Here is a 17,698-nt window from a genome sequence, read left to right on the forward strand (position 1 = left end):
TGCCAATTTTTGAAACCTCTCTAGGCTGTTTGTTTGCAAACTCACATCTAATGGTCTGGGGAAAACCCCATCAATTTTGTTTCTCTTTCCACAAATGTCACCTTACCTGCTGAATATTTTCCCCATTATTTTGTTTTCATGGATGCATACACACACACAAACTAAACATATATGTTATATAAATAATGAAAATGTGATTGTTCACACTCTTGTCCATCTGCTTGATTATTATCAATAATTCCTTAGACACAGAGCTGAGTTCTAAATGCAGCATCTCCCAGGTTGCCCCATAGCCTTAATTTCAATGAGCTACCATTTTTAAATTGAATAGTAGCTGAGGATCAAAAATAGCTCTCAGCTTTGGAGTCAGTAGATCACAGAATCTTTAAAGCACACAGGGAGACCATTTGGCCACCATGTCTACATCAGCTCTCTAATCGAGCATTGTGACTTGATGCCATTCCCCTGCCTTTTCCCCTGCATATTGTTCCTATTCAGTAATCATCTGATGCCCTCTTGAATGCCCTGATTGAACCTGGTTCCAGCACAGTTCCAGGCAGTGCATTCAGGACCTCAAACACTCCGTGTGGAAAATGTTTGTTAGTCACACCATTGTTGCTTCTTTTGCAAATCACTTTCAATCAGGGTCCTCTCATTCTTGATCCTTTAATGAGAGGGAATGGTTTCCCCCTATCTACTCAACCTAGCCCCATTATGATTTTGCACATCTCAATCAAATCTCCTCTTAGCCTCCATCTCTCTGAGGACAGCAGTGCTAACCCCTCCATTGTATCCTCACAACTGAAGTTTCTCATCTCTGGAACCATTCTTGTGAACCTTTTCTGAACTCTCCAATGCATTTGAATCCTTCCTATAGTGCGGCACCCAGAACAGAAAAATTACTCCAGCTGAGGGCTAACCAGTGTTTTGTATAAATTCAGCATAACCTCCTTCTCTTGTATTCTATGCCCCTATTAATAAAACCCAGAATATTTTATACTTTTATTAACTGCTATCTCCACCTGTCCTATCTTCAATGATCTGTGCATATATATGCCCAAGTTCTGCTGCTCCTGCACCCCTTTTAGAGTTTTATCCATAATTTTATATTGCTTCTCTGTCTTCCTGTCAAAATGCATCACTTCACACTTCTCTGCATTCTACCCACTCCACCAACTGTTTGTGCCCCTTTGAAATTATTGACTGTTCTGTTCACAGTTCATAATATTGCCAAGTTTTGTGTCACCCAAAGAAGTCTCACATTAGAGATTTAAGGACATAATAGAACCTGACTGTTCCAATCTTTTAAAACTCGAGTTAAAAAAACTGGTAAGACAGCATGAACTTTTGTTGTTTCAGAGACAACAAGAGCAATTATGATCAAGCTTACTTAATTCAATCATTACACCAAAAGCCCACAAGACGTAGAAGTAGGATCAGGCCACTCGGCCCATTGCGTCAATAAGAGAACTGAGCAAAAAGATGGAAAATAATGAAAATGGTTGATCAGTTAACTGCCTTGCTTTGCTTCAATAAAGTTTCAACTATTCTGCTGCAGCCTAAACATCAGACTCAATCAAAAGTTTCTGTTAGCAGCTTCCTATTTAAAAATTAGGCTGTTGACGTGCTTATTTTTAATGCGTGTTCACAGTCAGGATGGGGGTTAATTCTGTTCAGCATTCAGGACCAGAGACTCCCCAACAAAACTGCTGTCAACTCCACAGAATTACAAATTCCTTGTGGTGTTTCCATCTTTGGGAAAAACAACTTTTGTGCCCACATTATGAACATTATAACCACCTTCTATCTCAATGCCTTCTCCAGGAACTTAAATGAAAATGCTTTGATCAAAATCTGAATACTCAGACAGAACTTTTCTATTCAGTTTTTTCTGTTGGAAAAATGTTCCAATACTGTTAAAAATATGCATCTGCTATTATGCTAAATAGGATGGAGTCCAAAATGATATGATAACTAATCTGTCATTCACTTGCTGTTCCTGACAATGTATTTTCAACAATCACATTTGTTTCATTTTGTTTATCAAATGAGTGTTGTTCATAGAGATTTATTTGAAAGTTAATTACACTACAGATTGCTTACCTGAATGGCATTGCTAATGCAATTCCATCATTTTAACAACTGAAGAGGACAGCCAAACAATTTACACAATTGACACTTCGCTACAAAGTAAGTGCCACTCAAAATTTAGAACAAATGGAATAAAAGAACATTATTGAACTTTTCTAGAATCCACCTAAGTTGCCTGTACAATTTTCATTGGAAACAACACTGAAGGTAAAACTAATTAAACTTCGAACAGAAACACCCATCTGTCTTACCAAAAGCCAGCAGTTCTTAGCTGCAATGCATTTTTAGTTACAAATTAAGATACCTTTCAAATAAAGCATTAATACAGTACAATAAAGTCATGACTTTAGCCACATTATTAACACTATCGATGACTTCCAAAAGGGAAATTTTAAAAACTGGTTTTGAAAAGTCGTATGCAGTAGGGAATATTCCAACTCCTTGAAAGTCTGCCAGCAGAGTTTATGAAGCTGCACAGTTACCTGGTCCTGTGGATCAATCATCAGGGGCCACCGATGGCCTCGCTTCACAAGAATGCCATTCTCAGTGGAAACATTATCCCGGGGCAGACCATCAGTGTTCCACTGACGAATCTCAAATGCATCACCTAAGATGTTGATGAGACTGAAGTCTGCGCTGATAGGAATTCCCAGTTCCGCACAACCTTTAATCCAGTCATCTACGAGCTGTTAGTTTAAAAACAAACAACAGTTGTAATGGACAGTTGCTGCAATTTGATTTCTTTTACAATGAAAGCAATAATAAAAGAGAAAAACATAATGCAAGAAAATTGAATGCGTAAAGTGCTTCATAAACCTCTTCATTGTAATTTGTCTGACAAATTTACTGGAGTGTCTGACAAATTTACTGGAGTTCTATGAGGATGTGTCTAGGGCGGTGGATAGAGGAGAGCCGGTGGATGTGGTCTTTCTGGATTTTCAGAAGGCGTTTGACAAAGTACCTCACAAGAGGTTATTGCAGAAGGTCGAGGGACATGGAGTTGGGGGTAGGGTGTTAGCGTGGGTAGAGGATTGGTTGTCAAATAGGAGGCAGAGAGTGGGGGTCAACGGGTGCTATTCGGATTGGCGGATGGTGACTAGTGGAGTGCCCCAGGGGTCGGTGCTGGGGCCTCAGCTTTTTACCATTTATATAGATGATCTGGAGGAGGGAACCGAGTGTAGGGTGTCGAAATTTGCTGATGACACCAAGATTGGGGGAACGGCAAATTGTGCGGAGGGTGTGGAGAGTCTGCAGAAGGATCTAGATAGGCTGGGCGAATGGGCCAGGAAATGGCAAATGGAATTTAATGTTCGCAAGTGTGAGGTGGTCCACTTTGGTAGGAATAATGGTAGGAAGGACTATTACTTACGTGGCGAAAAACTGCAGCAGGCGACGGTGCAGAGGGACCTCAGGGTCCTTGTGCATGAGTCGCAAAAACCCAGCTTGCAGGTGCAGCAGGTGGTCAGGAAGGCGAATGGGATGCTGGCCTTCATAGCGAGGGGGATTGAATATAAAAGTAGAGAGGTCTTGCTGCAGCTGTATAGGGCATTGGTGAGGCCGCAGCTGGAGTACTGTGTGCAGTTTTGGGCCCCGCACCTGCGCAAAGATATTTTGGCCTTGGAGGGAGTGCAGAGGAGGTTTACTAGGCTGATACCGGAGTTGAGGGGGTTGAGCTATGAGGAGAGGCTGAATAAACTAGGCTTGTACTCGTTGGAGTTTAGAAGAATGAGGGGAGATCTCATTGAGACGTATAAGATGATGAATGGGATGGATAGGATAGAGGTGGAGAGACTCTTCCCGCTCAAAAAAGACAGTAGGACTAGGGGGCACAGCCTCAAGATAAAGGGGGGGGCGGTTTAGAACGGAGTTGAGGAGGAACTTCTTCACTCAAAGGGTGGTGAATCTCTGGAATTCTCTCTGCCCGTTGAAGTGGTGGAGGCTACCTCGCTAAATATTTTTAAGACACGGGTTGATGGGTTTTTGATAAGAGAGGGGATTAAGGGTTATGGGGAGAGGGCGGGAAGGTGGAACTGAGCCACGACAGATCAGCCATGATCTTATTGAATGGCGGGGCAGGCTCGAAGGGCTAGATGGCCTACTCCTGCTCCTATTTCTTATGTTCTTATGTTCTTATGTAATAAAAGCCAGACAAGAATATTAAGCGTGTGAATTACACACTGAGTAAATAGTAAAAGTTTAATAAAAAATTTAAATAGGAGACATGCAAGTTGTCCAGTGCACACCGACATGTTACACAAATTACACAGAAACAGGTGATGTGGCCCACGTGCTGCACTTGGGCCTTCTCTGAATTTTACTTATTTAGATCAATATACAGGCGGAGAAGAGAGCGACACACTGAAATACACTGTGCAGAATTATCTCTGATGTCAGCAAGGAAAAGTGGCATTGAGGCCACTGACGGTAATTGCGGCATTTTTGCCGTATTATGCGGTTGAAAGATTGGCAGGCATGGGTTCCATGCCCCATCACTGGTTGGCATCCTCTGATTATCCCACCCTACCATCACTTCAGCACTTTTATGATCTGGGTGCAATATTTAAAGGCCGTCCCTGCACACAGCTAGTTGGGAAGTGATGACTGCCAGACCCAGGAAACATTTTGTACCCAAGTTCACCCACATTCCTCCCACTACTCATCCCCTCCAGGCCCTCCCAACACTCACCTCCCCATGTCCCCCCCCCATCCCCAGCACACACCTCTGTCCCGCCAACTCATATCCTGTTCTCCCTGACTCACTGCCTGCCCCTCCGACTCAACCTGTCAAGACGTGCCACTCCGTGAGTGCTGCACTCAGCTCTGAGCTCCCTACGGAGTTCTGTTCACCAGGCAAACATGTTTTGAAACCCGTCATGGCATTCTGATGTCACCCCACCATTAATTATGATTCTGGCATATTGGCCCGAGAATGGTATACTGATGTATTATGAGGTTTCTGACATTGAACAGCGAGAAATGTGGCCCACCACTGACAGGCAGTGGGAATCATTGCATCCTTTTCACAGTAACTTTGCTGCAGTGTTGATGTAAGCCTACTTGTGACACTGATAAATAAACCTTAAAATTTAAAACGTCAATTTATGCCAATGTGCAATGTGACACAGGGCTTCTTACGATAGTTCCCACTCTGGGTGCTAATCTTGCTTGATGAGAAGAGATCTGGCATATCCTAGCCTCTAATTGTTCTAATCTTCCACCTGCAATCAGCGTGATTCAATTTAGATAAATCTAAAGTGTGTTCCTAAGCCCTCATTTATTTGTGGCCAGTTTTTACAAATAGGCTTTCATGGATTTTTAAGTCATTCACACACACTCCTTTCAGGAAAGTTTATCGCTACTTTACACATGTCACATACACATGAGGAAGGCGCAGTAAAAGGAAGGAGTTTCACTTCTACAAGTGTTAAAACTCAAAAACAGTAGCTAACAATCGTAGTCTCGTCCGATGGGGCTACAGTTCAGATAAGTCCGATAAACTGAAGACCGAATTCTGTGGAATTCCTTTGGCGTAAAAGGTGCACAACTATAAGTGTAGAGAGCCTGGATAATACTTGTAGATAGAGAATTAGTTCGTCTTTTCCTAACAAACACAGGGACTGGAATTTTACTGGCATGTCTGCCCTGATTCCAGAGGCGGGCGAGACTCGGAGAACAGCATTCTCTGTTGGCCTCGGGCAGGATCGTACAAACCTCGGGCGGACATGCTGATACAACTCCGCCCTTTTGGAAACACCTATCAAGGAGGTTTTAAACCTCAAGTTTGTGACCTGGTAGAAAGCTAGATGTTATAGCCTGAAATTATCAGTGATATTCCTTCTGATGTTACTCCTGCATTCTGCAATCCACTGCAAAAAGCAAGCATCACTTATAAAAAAAACTTCTAAAAATCAAAAAGCTTCAGTCATGTGACAACCAGCCATTTATGCAGCATGGAAAACAATTAATATTCTATCTATATTGAGTAGTTTCCATCCGCCATGGTCAAAACCTAACAACATATAATAGAGACAGTTAGGAGTCATTAGCATTTTCTTTTTTCATAATTAGTTTTATTAGTTCTCTTTTGTAACCAGGTAGTCCTGGAGACGGAAAATTTGAGGTCTTATTGGCCCTGCTGTTTTGGGGTGAGTCCTGACAGACAGGTGTGACATTCCACCAAGATGTTGCCTAGGCAACCATGTGCCCAGGACAGCAGGAAAGTGGGAGTGTTTCTCATTGGTTCTGACAGCGTATGTCAGGTGGGTTATACCCTCCTGAAAAATGCAGATGAACCCATCCCACGATTCATGCCAGCCAGTCCCACTGTTCAGAGATCAGGGCATCTTTTTTAAAGACCGCGCCCATCTCAACGTTCATGGACAGGCCCCCGCCTCCCCCCCCCTCCTCAAAAAGTAAATTGGTGACGCTGTCCCCCCGCAACTGACCAAGGGAGCACTGCCTACTCTTCAACAAAGAGAGGCAACTCCAATAATGGGCCATCCCTGAGGCATAAGGGTAACCCAACCTGTTCCCTTTCAGACCCCCTCCTGCCCCCAACTCAGCTCCTCTCAAATCCTCACTCAGGCCCACCTTCAGTCCACATGTCTTAGCAGTGCCAATGGTACTTAACCTTTTGACACCCTGGGCCCTGATACATTCAGGGAGGTATATCCAGTGGCCAATTTCTCTCCTGTTGCTGCCATACTGCAGTGAAAGGGCTAGTCAACAGTTCCTAAGGATTGAGTAGGCTCAGGCTTGGGTCAAGGGTTTGGCCTCATCACACTCATCCTGGGATAGAACTCTGGTGGCTGGACTGCCCCTTAGAGGCCTGGCACACCCGAAGATCACCCTGGCATGATGATTTCAAGCAACTCTGTGATCAACATCTCCCATTACTGCCTGTCTGCCTTGAAAATTCTGAAGTGGACAGGTCACTTTAATCTTAATGCCCCCAACTCCGGTCACTGGCGGGATTTTAAATTATTGCAGCATCCCAATCTGCAGAAGAGATTACCTTTTCTCCCCGTCAGAAGCTGCAGGCTTGAGCAGACCTCTTTGAAGTACTCTGACAGAGAGATATCAATTTCACCTGGGGGGGGCGTGGGTGGAGGGGTTCATTCTTCAAAGCTGCACACTCAGCCCCAATGAATTCACACAGCTTTGATTTGAAATCTCTGAGCCTTCCTGGCAAGTTGAAACCTTTGAAAGTCTCTTTTATTTCATAGAAAATCTGTGATCTCTGTCATTTTTAAAGTGCAATGCTTTGAAGGCAGTTTCCAATGAAAACTTAATGGATGCCCACACAGCCTCCAGTCAGTTGTGGTTATTTACATTTCCCTTCATGCTTGAATGCATCTCAAGTACTTCCATTGTCCCTGACCACATTCCTTACATTGACTCTAAACCTGATTGACAGCTATGGTTTCTTCAAAGGGAAGAAGTGATCTGCAAAAGAGGAAGCGTTGAATCCCAACAACCCTCCTGTCTAGCAGAAATCCCAATTTTTGACTGACGCTCCATTCAGTGAGGCATTGGGATTCCCACTGGTTGTCTGATGAGGTTGCTGAATTCCCCCTCATAATCTTATTAGAAATTTAACATCTACAGAAATTTCAGATATTAAGGGGGCGATTCTAAGTGCTAAATTGGCAGGAAAAATGGTGCAATTCACCACTGTTTTCTCAGTAGGGAAATTCAGACAAGAACCTTTCACACTGTGTGCATTGCAAAGATCACAATCGTGAATGTCATTAAAAGCTCGGGGGGTGGGGGGGAGAGTCCTATTCACACCAGAGTCTGACAGTTCTGGAACTCTGCACATGCGCAGTGGCCTCGTAATGTCAACCTGCAGTTTGCTGGCCAGATCGGGACATTCACAGTACTGCTCCTACACCCCCCCCATGGCCCAATCACAGCCCCTACAAGCATTCCCGGGCCAGCCCTGACCCCTTCCTGTCTCGAAGCACCCCGATCTCCAGCCCCCCTGGCCTTCCCTGCAGCAACAATTCCCCCCACCATCTCACCCTGGCAAATCTACTCCCATCCCTGGAGGCAGACACCCCTTCCCCCAGCAGACCCATCCCCAGCCCACACTGATCACTGGCCTCCCTCCTGCTCCAACCAGACTCCAATTCAGAGTGGCAGTGGACGATGGAAGCAAAGGGGTTAATAAACCAGAAATTCTGATGAATGCTACAGATGTAGGGAAGATCATCTCCAGGAAAAATGTAAATTCCGGTCTGCTATCTGTTTTAGTTGCAATCATAGAGGCTGCATCCTAATTATGCACCGAGGCAAACAGAATACATCTGGCTTAAACAAAATAAAAGACTGTGGGTGGGATTTTATAGCCTAGCTTGTCCAGAAACCGTAAAATCCTGTCCGAGGTCAACGGACATTTCCATGTTCCACCCCTTGCCCGTTCTGATTGCTGTGGCAGGCGGGACAGTAAAACTTTAGGCCTGGACTCCATGATTCAGAAAAGGAATCTGAGATCTGTCAACTGAATAATGTCAAAAGGAATAAATCAAGATCCTACAGTAATAGTACCCCAGGTAAATGGGCAACCACTAAGCAGGTAAGTAGACACCAGTGTTTCTGTTAACATCATAGGGGAGCACACATTTAAATAATTTTAAGGGTTAAACTCTGCCTTGAAAGTTAGTAATTCAACACCTAGATTAGCTACGTGAACACAGAAAACCCTAAGACATTTTAGGAGCTACATCTGCACCAGTAACTTATCAGCAATAGTCTACCCAACTGTGACTCATTCTTACAAAAGACCAGAGTCCTGGTCTCATGAGTTTGGTTACACCAAATAAATTTAAATTGGTTAGATATCTTCAGTATACGTGAAAATACCCTTTTTTTTCAAAATGTATTTGGGGAGGCAAAGCCAGAATTTATATTCATTTGAGTACTGCCCCAAATTATTTTAGATCTCACCCAGTGCCTTTTTTCTTACATCAAAAAGTTGAGACAGAACTTGAACGTTTGGAAAAATTAGGAGCATTAGGCCAATACACTTTTCTGAATGGGCTGCCCTCATCGTATCAGTACTGAAATTGGACAAGACTGTCTGTAGTTGTGGGGCTTACAAATTAACTATCAATCAGGCAGCCAAGCTGGATAGACACCCAGTTTCAAAGCTTGAGGATCTTTATGCAAAGCTAATGGGAGGCCTAACATATACAAAAGTAGACATGGGCCATACCTATCAACAATTAGAATTGGATAAGGACTCAAGAAAAACTGGACATGGGCCATACCTATCAACAATTAGAATTGGATAAGGACTCAAGAAAAACTGTAACGATTAATACCCAAAAGGGTTTATTTCAATATACCCGGCTACCATTTTGTGTGTCTTCAGCATGCATTATTTTTCAACACACTATGGAAAGTTTATTGCAAGACATAGCCAAGACATGTCCAGAATTTGTTTAAAGCCTGAAACAAGTAGTGTGGTGCATCAAACAACCTGCAAGAAGCCACGATTTATTCGTTCCTTTTTTTTCCTAAGAGGCGCCTGATTAATATTTCACTTTTTGATGTCATTGCTGAAACATCTCTAACTATAACTGGGATTGAAAATTCTGATTAATTCTAAATACCGAACATGAGGATAATTAGCAGCTAATGTTTTAATATGTGGTATGAGAATAATACAAAATATTTAAATAACACCTTCATAATGTCTCTAAGAAATGAATTTGTAACATGCCAGTAAAATGAAAGATGTATTCATGAAGGATATCAGCACAAGTCAGGCACAAATTATGCAACAAAGTAAATTACCCAGGCTGGGTGATATTACCAAAAGATAAAGGTGTATTTCAGCATTAGAGCCGGTTTAAACTGGTTAGAGAAATGCTGAATCATAAGAAGCCATTTTTGGGAGAGACCTTCTGTAAAACGGACAGACGAATGACAGATCAATATTTGAAGGTGTCAAAATATGATTAGTTGAAGGACATGCCATTGTTAGATTGAAAAATCAGTGAATGAATGAAATTGCTTTTAAATAAGTGCTGGGCTGTATAATCTGATAATGAAAACTATAACCAATTCTGCTCTTTGGCATGAAATCTGTGATCTTTTGTGAAAGTCTGCTCGCGCATTAGCTGTGTAGGTGGAACCACTGATCTCCCATTTTGGCCAAAATGAGATTTGTCTTGTCCTAATTGTATGCTTGCCTAACTATTGTTAATTTGTAATGTTTTTGATTCTAACATTTCAATGTTTTAATAAAGACTAGTTTAATTGAAGAGTTTCATTGAACTGAATAAACTTTTTTTGCCTTTGTGAAATGAAATGTTTAATGAAAAAATTTAGTCTTTGAATTAATCAGACTACCTAAAAGAATTTTCTACAAGTTATGTAATACTGAAATATAATATTCACGAGGTTGCTCTGTGAAGTTGTTAAGTCAGTAGTTACATGATTGCAAATAAAATTAATAATTTTATGGTTATATGCAATTAAAGTGTCCCTACAACAACCAATGAATTACAGCAAAATCTGCATCAAGTTATTATTCTCAGAAAGAGAGGCACGTAATTGCTGAATTCAGAAATGCAATATTGAACTGCTACAACCTTCATCATAATAATGTTAATTTAAAGAGCTGCTGACTTAATTTTATGTGATGTCTACAGTTTACAACAGAGCTATCTATTTGCTGCAGTGTGTTTTGCCACCTCAGTAAGTGATGATAAGTTAGCACCACTGCCCACCATCAGTGGATGAAAATGTAGAAATCTAGCCCACTGCTATGTCCAAAGGTAGCAATATTGCACCTTGGATAACAACTAAGCAGGATGTGCAAATTTTTGTCACCTCTCAGATGGTCTGGCTGACAACAGCACGCTTGCCCTCCAGCGGAAAGCCAACAAAGACTGTTAAACAATTTCACGGCTCCTGAAATAATTTGAAAATAAAATTTTCAATTTTACTCCTGTCGTTACGAGTAGATTCAGGATTTGCCACACTTGAGTGATTAAATTATATTGACAGGACCATGACATACCAACTGTCGGTACTTAGCAGTAAAAGCTCCATAATATGCAACACAAGCTGCCGCGATGAAGACATTTCCAATTATGTTTGATATTTCCTGTTCAAACAGAACTATGCTCTCTTGCCAGCGAATTTGTTCATCTCCAAGAGCGGCTGTAAGTTTTCCAGCGCGCATTAATCGAGCCTGAGTTAGTTCCATTGTTTGTGCTGAAGAGGAAAAAAAGGACAATACAGTCATGCAGATTTGCAATTGAAATCATTTAAGAGCAATTAGATTGAGTTGAGGAAATTGCAAATCTTCTGAACACAGTTTTGGTAAAAATAATGTATAAGCGTTAAAAATTCTTTTATACAATAAAAAAAATTATGTTTTCAGTGCCTCAACCTGAAAATACAAAATGATGATTTTTCAATGAATAACTTTCCACATTCCACCTTGCTTCCTGTTTGAGTTTCATTAAATACATTTTCTGTTCTGGTATGTATTATCTTTCACCCATGCAGCTGAAAAAGTTCTTCGTTATTTGTTGGAAAACCTTAGCAGGTCTGACAGCGTCTGTAAAGAGAGAAAAGAGCTGATATTTCGAGTCCAGATGACCCTTTGTCAAAGTTGACAAAGGGTCATCTGGACTCAAAACGTCAGTTATTTTCTCTCCTTACAGATGCTGCCAGACCTGCTGAAATTTTCCAGCATTTTCTCTTTTGGTTTCAGGTTCCAGCATCTGCAATAATTTACTTTTATCCTTCACTATTTCTTAGTCAATTTGCTAACTTCTCTGTTAATCCTAAACACTTTTATTACTAAGCTGCAGATCTTCACATCATTGACACATTTTATAACATTGCAAAACACGGCCTACTCTAAATTGATCAAAATTCCTCAGGATAATTTTAACTCGTGAAAGCAGCAGAAAACAGGTAATAAAGGTCACATTACACATGTTGGGGTATTAGAGTATCTGGTATAGTAGCAAGGATTATTTTAGGATTAGCTAATAATACTGCCCACAATGTGATGTAAAGAGACTCAGGACTTGAGATTAGAATCAGTCGTGGCTAGACAGACACCTGTGTAGAAGCAAGCATGGAGTTAGTACATACAGTACATACTGTTTATATAGCTACATGCTTTCAATAAGCACTTAAATGTGCCACCACAAAGTACTAAGAACCTCTCTGTGAGACTCACGGAACATACAAAACATGGCATTTAATTTTTCTGTCCAAATATTTCAAGGCAAAGAGAAATCAGGCTGGGTGTACAATAAAAGCACTTTGTTACTGGTTGATTTTCGTCCTCTGCAGAAGATGAAAATTACCCCATCTGTGGACAAAGAGCTTTGGACAGAATTTATTACTACAGCTACAAATTTTAGATATCATTTTTAGCTTTAACACCAATGTGGTTATCTGGTGGAGTCGATTACCCATCCATTGCAAAAGCCACATATTACACTGAGAGCTGATATTTAAAGGACTGTAATCAGATTGGTTCTGTAAGGGTGGGTAATCTATTCCATCAGATTGCTGCCCAGAGGGTGAAAGTGAAAATTTCCCCCATTGAGTATGTAATATTGTAGAATTATACTTTGACCATGAATTATGAATCAGCAATTCACTTGTAAACTTGCAACTTTGCTGGCTGATGAATTGTTACCAAGTGACACCAAGGGCAAATCATATCTTACATTGGTCCATGGAAACCTCAAAACACCATGAGCCAACCTGACCAGTAAAGAAAAAGTTGTAGGTAAATAAATGCCATTTTGGCTCTTGTTCTGCCCTCCACTAATCCTTCCCCCTAAGTACTTTACCAACTCTTAAACCTAGCTCAAAATCAGCATTCTTACTTCTGACTTAACATGTTGTGACTCCAGGGATGTAAACCTGGGTGAAAGTCAAATGGAGAAGTGTTGCACTATAGGAATTGCCATCTTTGAGATGTGAAACCAAATGCCTGCTTGTCCTCTTAGGAAAGATTAAGAGACCCCATTTGGCATATTTGAAGGACAGGAGAGTTCTTCCAGTACTCTAATTAATAATCATCTCCCAAGCGACACCACAAAAAAAAACAGATTTCTCATTGAGATTCTTGGGGGCTGAATTTTATGCACTTTTGGTGGGTTTTGAGGCAGCAAGAGGGATTGGTGATTGGGAGCAGGGAGGTAGTGCAAAATTGCATTGACAGGGTTACTTCTGGATTCCGGCCCACACCAACCCAGATGTGATTTTAGGATAATGCGGGTAGACATCAGACAGGAACACCACCCTTGCCCCTATTGAGATCCGGATGATCTGGAGAGCTGTCTACCAATCAGATTGACTTACAAAGTCCTGTCTGCTGCCAATCAATATTCATTTGAACTTAAAATGGCAGAGGACTAGTCAGGGTCAGAGTGGACACATTTTGCACCAACTCTCTGGATGGTGGGTTCAGCTCCTGTTTAAGTTTGTATATTCTCCTCGTGTCTGCGTGGGTTTCCTCCGGGTGCTTCGGTTTCCTCCCACTGTCCAAAGATGTACGGGTAAGGTTAATTGGCCATGCTACAATTGCCCCTTAGTATCCTGAGATGTGTAGGTTAGAGGGATTAGCAGGTAAATAGGTAGGGATACTGGGGTAGGGCCTGGGTGGGATTGTGGTCAGTGCAGATTCGACAGGCCAAATGGCCTCTTTCTGCACTGTAGGGTTTCTATGATTTCTATGCTCTGAAATATTCAGGCCTTTGTTTTGTTGTGTCATTTGTTGCCATGGTTCCATCCATCATAACAATAACAACTTCAAAAATACTTCATGAATTGCAAAGATGTGAAAATGCAATACATAAATGCTCCAGTTCTGTGTCACTTTGTCATCCTTATAGACCTGCTTAAATGCCCAGCTCCACTCAATCCATCCCAAAAAGAAATCTTCCTTCTATGGTTTCCAAGTTCCCTCTTTTTCTAGTTATGCTCCTTGCAAAACTATGGCCCACTAAAGCATACCAAATCTACTCTGCTATCTCAGGTCCACCAAATCATGTTCTATTTGGTCATTTCTTCTAACCCACTGACATTTTCATTCAGTCTGCCCACATCCTACTAGATGCTTAAATGCTTCAAAATTGTTCTGCTCCATTCCATGCAGGCCAGTTGCAAGTCTTCCTATGCTGTGATCAGCAAAGCATAGTTATTTTAGACAACACCATTACATGCCATTCTCTGTAGCTTCAATTATTTGTCTTATTAATGTTGTCCCTTCCTTGCCACCTTTTCCTCATTCTGCCAGCTGACTTCCCTCACATTGTCCCTTGTGTGGCTTGGTCCCATTTGCTCTCTCTACCAGTTCCAATTCTTCAGGGTCTACCATCATTTCAATGTGTGCTATGCCCTTTTCTCACCATACCTTTAAGCTTTGTTCCCTTATCCACTGCACCTTCCAGCCTTATTATGTTACTCATCCAATTCCTGGATTACATTTCATCTGAGAAGTATTTGCTCAGAGTTTACTTAGGACTTCCTTACTCTCTCTTTCTCATGAACCTTCACATTCTCAATGTTTCTCCCTCAGTCAAAGAGGTTCCATGATGCACAAATATTGGTCGGAGGTCACCACTCTGAATCCACCTCAGCATCAAAACAACCATCCTGCCTGTGGTGGAGGTCTCCAATTCCACCAACCTTTAATCTTCTTAGAACAACCCCAGGCAACAAACTCCCACTTTATCTCTTAAAGTGACTTTTGGTCGACATTCTAATGAGCCATAAAGAAAGGAGTTGCACTCATGTTGTACCCTTCATATCCGCAGAAAACCTTAAAGTGTTTCGTAGCCTTATTTTTGAAGTCTAGCTACTATTACTAAAACATCAGAACATTGCAAACTAGTTCTGAATAAAGAAAGCCCTTCAGCCGATTTGATCTCATTTGTTCAGAATGCTAAATTTTTATCAGCCCGTCACACATCTGGCAATTACTTAAATTTGTGTCATATCCTGGTTTTAACCATTTTCTGACAAGTAATTCCAGCTGTTTATAATTCAAAATGGTGAAAATGAACGGGCAGGCTCATTATCTGCAATGTTCCTTTATACCACTAGATCTAAACTCATTTTCTCTAATCTTGTTCATCTTCTATCAAAAATGGAATTGAACATTATCATGGAACATTTCTAACAAGATCTCACCAAGTTCCTCTTTTTCACTCACGCTGCTATCGTACTGTTCTTGAAGATCCTCAAGTTTTTGATCAAGCTGTCTGAGTTTTTTCTGTTTCTCTTTAAGTGTTGCCAAGGTGGCATCAAGTTCAGCCTATTAATTAAAGGGATGCTCGTTAAAGGGTTATAACTTCTTGCCAAAAAAAAATGCAGCCCGAAGGGTATTTGCAGTAATTGCTGATCAGCTCAAACTTTTTGCTGGTTCTTAATCCAGCGGGAACGTGACCTTTATCAATGCACACTTACACTTTTTAATGACAATTTGCAGGGTGCCAGTGGGATGTTTTGGTTTTAATCTACAGATACCCAGCAGAAACATGCCGATAAACCATCTGAGGCTTGTGGCAGGAGACCCAGGCCTCATAAACATACATCCAGTGAGTTGTACTGCCCAAATGCATTTCCAATTGCACCATGTTAGATTTGTATCAGTCCCAATCAGGCCCCTTGGAGGCCAACCTAGCAAGCAGAAATGTAGCACTGGGCAAAGGCAAGGTGGCAGAGGTGGTAAGGAAATGTGATTGCAGAGGAGCAAAGCCCAGAGGAGGGGGAGGGTGGTGGGCACGGCACATCATTTTTGTAGGGCTCGGAGGAATCCTCATGGTCCCACATAAACAATTCACACATTTATATCATTAGGCTTCATCCACTTGCTTGCCAGGTTTACTGGGCAGAGCATCTGTCCAGTAAGCCATTGGACTTGTGTTTAGATGGATTCATTAAGCTTTCCACATGATTAGCACAGGTACCTGGGCAACCCAGGTCTAAACCAAGATGGCAGCAGAGAAGGATCAGCAGCAGATAAGTGAGCTCTATCACAGTCCAATTTCCACTGAGTGGTAGCGTTAAAGATACCCTCGATTATCATAATTCAAAATTAATTTGGGATGTGGGCATTGCTGGCTGGCCAGAATTTATTGCCCATGCCAAGTTGCTCTTTAACTGAGTGGTTTGCCGGGTCATTTCAGAAGGTTGTTAAGAGTCAATCACATCGCTGTGGGCTGGAGTAAGGATGGCAGATTTCCTTCCCTAAAGGACATTACTGAACTAGATGGGTTTTTTTCACAATCGACAATGATCATGTCATGTGTGCCATGTGATTGATGGAATGAGCATGAAGGGGCTGTGAGGATTCAACAGGTTTCATGGTCATCAATAGATTCCTAATTCTAGATTTTGTTTATTGAATTCAAATTGCACTTCTGCCATGGTGGGATTCAAACTTGGGTTTCCAGGGCATTAGCAGAGTTTCTGGATTAATAGTCTAGCAATAATATCATTAAGCCAGCACCTTCCTGTTCTTTTATGTAATCTATAATGGCTGAAGTTACATTTCTAACTCACCTGAGCTGCAGCTAGTTTTACCCGTTTTGGCTCTACTTCTTTAGAAACTCGGGAATACAGATCCATAGCTCTCACCCACATACACATTGATTTGCAGGCTTTGGACACTTTCTCCACTTTCTCTGGCACAAAGTCAGGGTTATTAATATACTTCTGGAGCCGTTGCAGAATCTGGGGTTTAATGTTGTCTTTGTCATAGTCCATGAGCTTCTTCAAGAAATTTGAATCACCAAGAATTTGTTTAGCGGAAGCCCAGTCAGTTCTAGAACATGAATAAAAAACTTTTGTTCAATTAGTCTTCAAATTCAATCGACCACTCCAAAAACAAACGATTCAAATCATCATTGACAAAGTAACTTAATTCACAGAGAAGTCTGCTCCAAAATACAAATCCATTGGCTGGTATCTCACAATACGGCATAAGCAGTCAGAGGAGAAAGTGGCCACACATCATACAACTTGCAGAGGATATTACCCCAGACAGTGGTTAATACCACAGCGGAATCAAGTACATGTTATGGCACAAGAGGCAGAACTTTCCCGTCCCACCTGCCATGGGAATTGTAGCAGGTGGGGACAGACCATGCTAAGGTCCATTAACCTCAAGTGAGATTTTCCGTCCTTGAGGTGAGCGCAGCCAGAAAGTCCCGCCCACGGACGGGGAATGAGTTCAGTCAGGATCAACAGCAAGGAAGAAGGTGAGATGTGCCCGCTTATTGGCGAAGGCATGGAAAATTAGCTGTATCCCCAACTTAACACATCACTGGGAATTGCCAATCTCTCATATTCAATATCTCAGTAATTTTCATTTCCCATGAACTGCTCCTGTGAGGCAGTAACTGCAGAAGGCCCTGTTTCACTGCACATCAAGCAACATAAACTTCAGCATTAACCAGTGCATCAGTAAAGCAATTAAGATCTAATCAAACCAATCACTTCCCAAGGCCCAGAGTTAATTGATTATGTGGACACACAGAGCCACTTTGTGCTCACTCCATCAATCACATGGCACACAAAATAGGAAGAATTAATATTTCAAAAGTAATTAGTC

General features: G+C 41.6%; 1 protein-coding gene across 1 annotated transcript in view; it reads right to left on the reverse strand.

The window, feature by feature from the left end:
- The window catches only part of dnah6 (dynein, axonemal, heavy chain 6), a 300,004-nt gene that overhangs the window by 92,752 nt on the left and 189,554 nt on the right, over positions 1 to 17,698 (reverse strand). Inside the window, exons 52-55 of the mRNA XM_080188484.1 lie at positions 16,648 to 16,909; positions 15,274 to 15,397; positions 11,123 to 11,319; positions 2,574 to 2,777 (exon numbers count right to left, since the gene is read on the reverse strand). Coding sequence (XP_080044610.1) covers positions 2,574 to 2,777; positions 11,123 to 11,319; positions 15,274 to 15,397; positions 16,648 to 16,909 — 787 coding nt within the window. The remainder of the gene's footprint in view (positions 1 to 2,573; positions 2,778 to 11,122; positions 11,320 to 15,273; positions 15,398 to 16,647; positions 16,910 to 17,698) is intronic.

The sequence above is a fragment of the Carcharhinus amblyrhynchos genome, chromosome 5 (assembly GCF_965287045.1).
Source record: "Carcharhinus amblyrhynchos chromosome 5, sCarAmb.v2.hapA, whole genome shotgun sequence".
Taxonomy (NCBI): domain Eukaryota; kingdom Metazoa; phylum Chordata; class Chondrichthyes; order Carcharhiniformes; family Carcharhinidae; genus Carcharhinus; species Carcharhinus amblyrhynchos.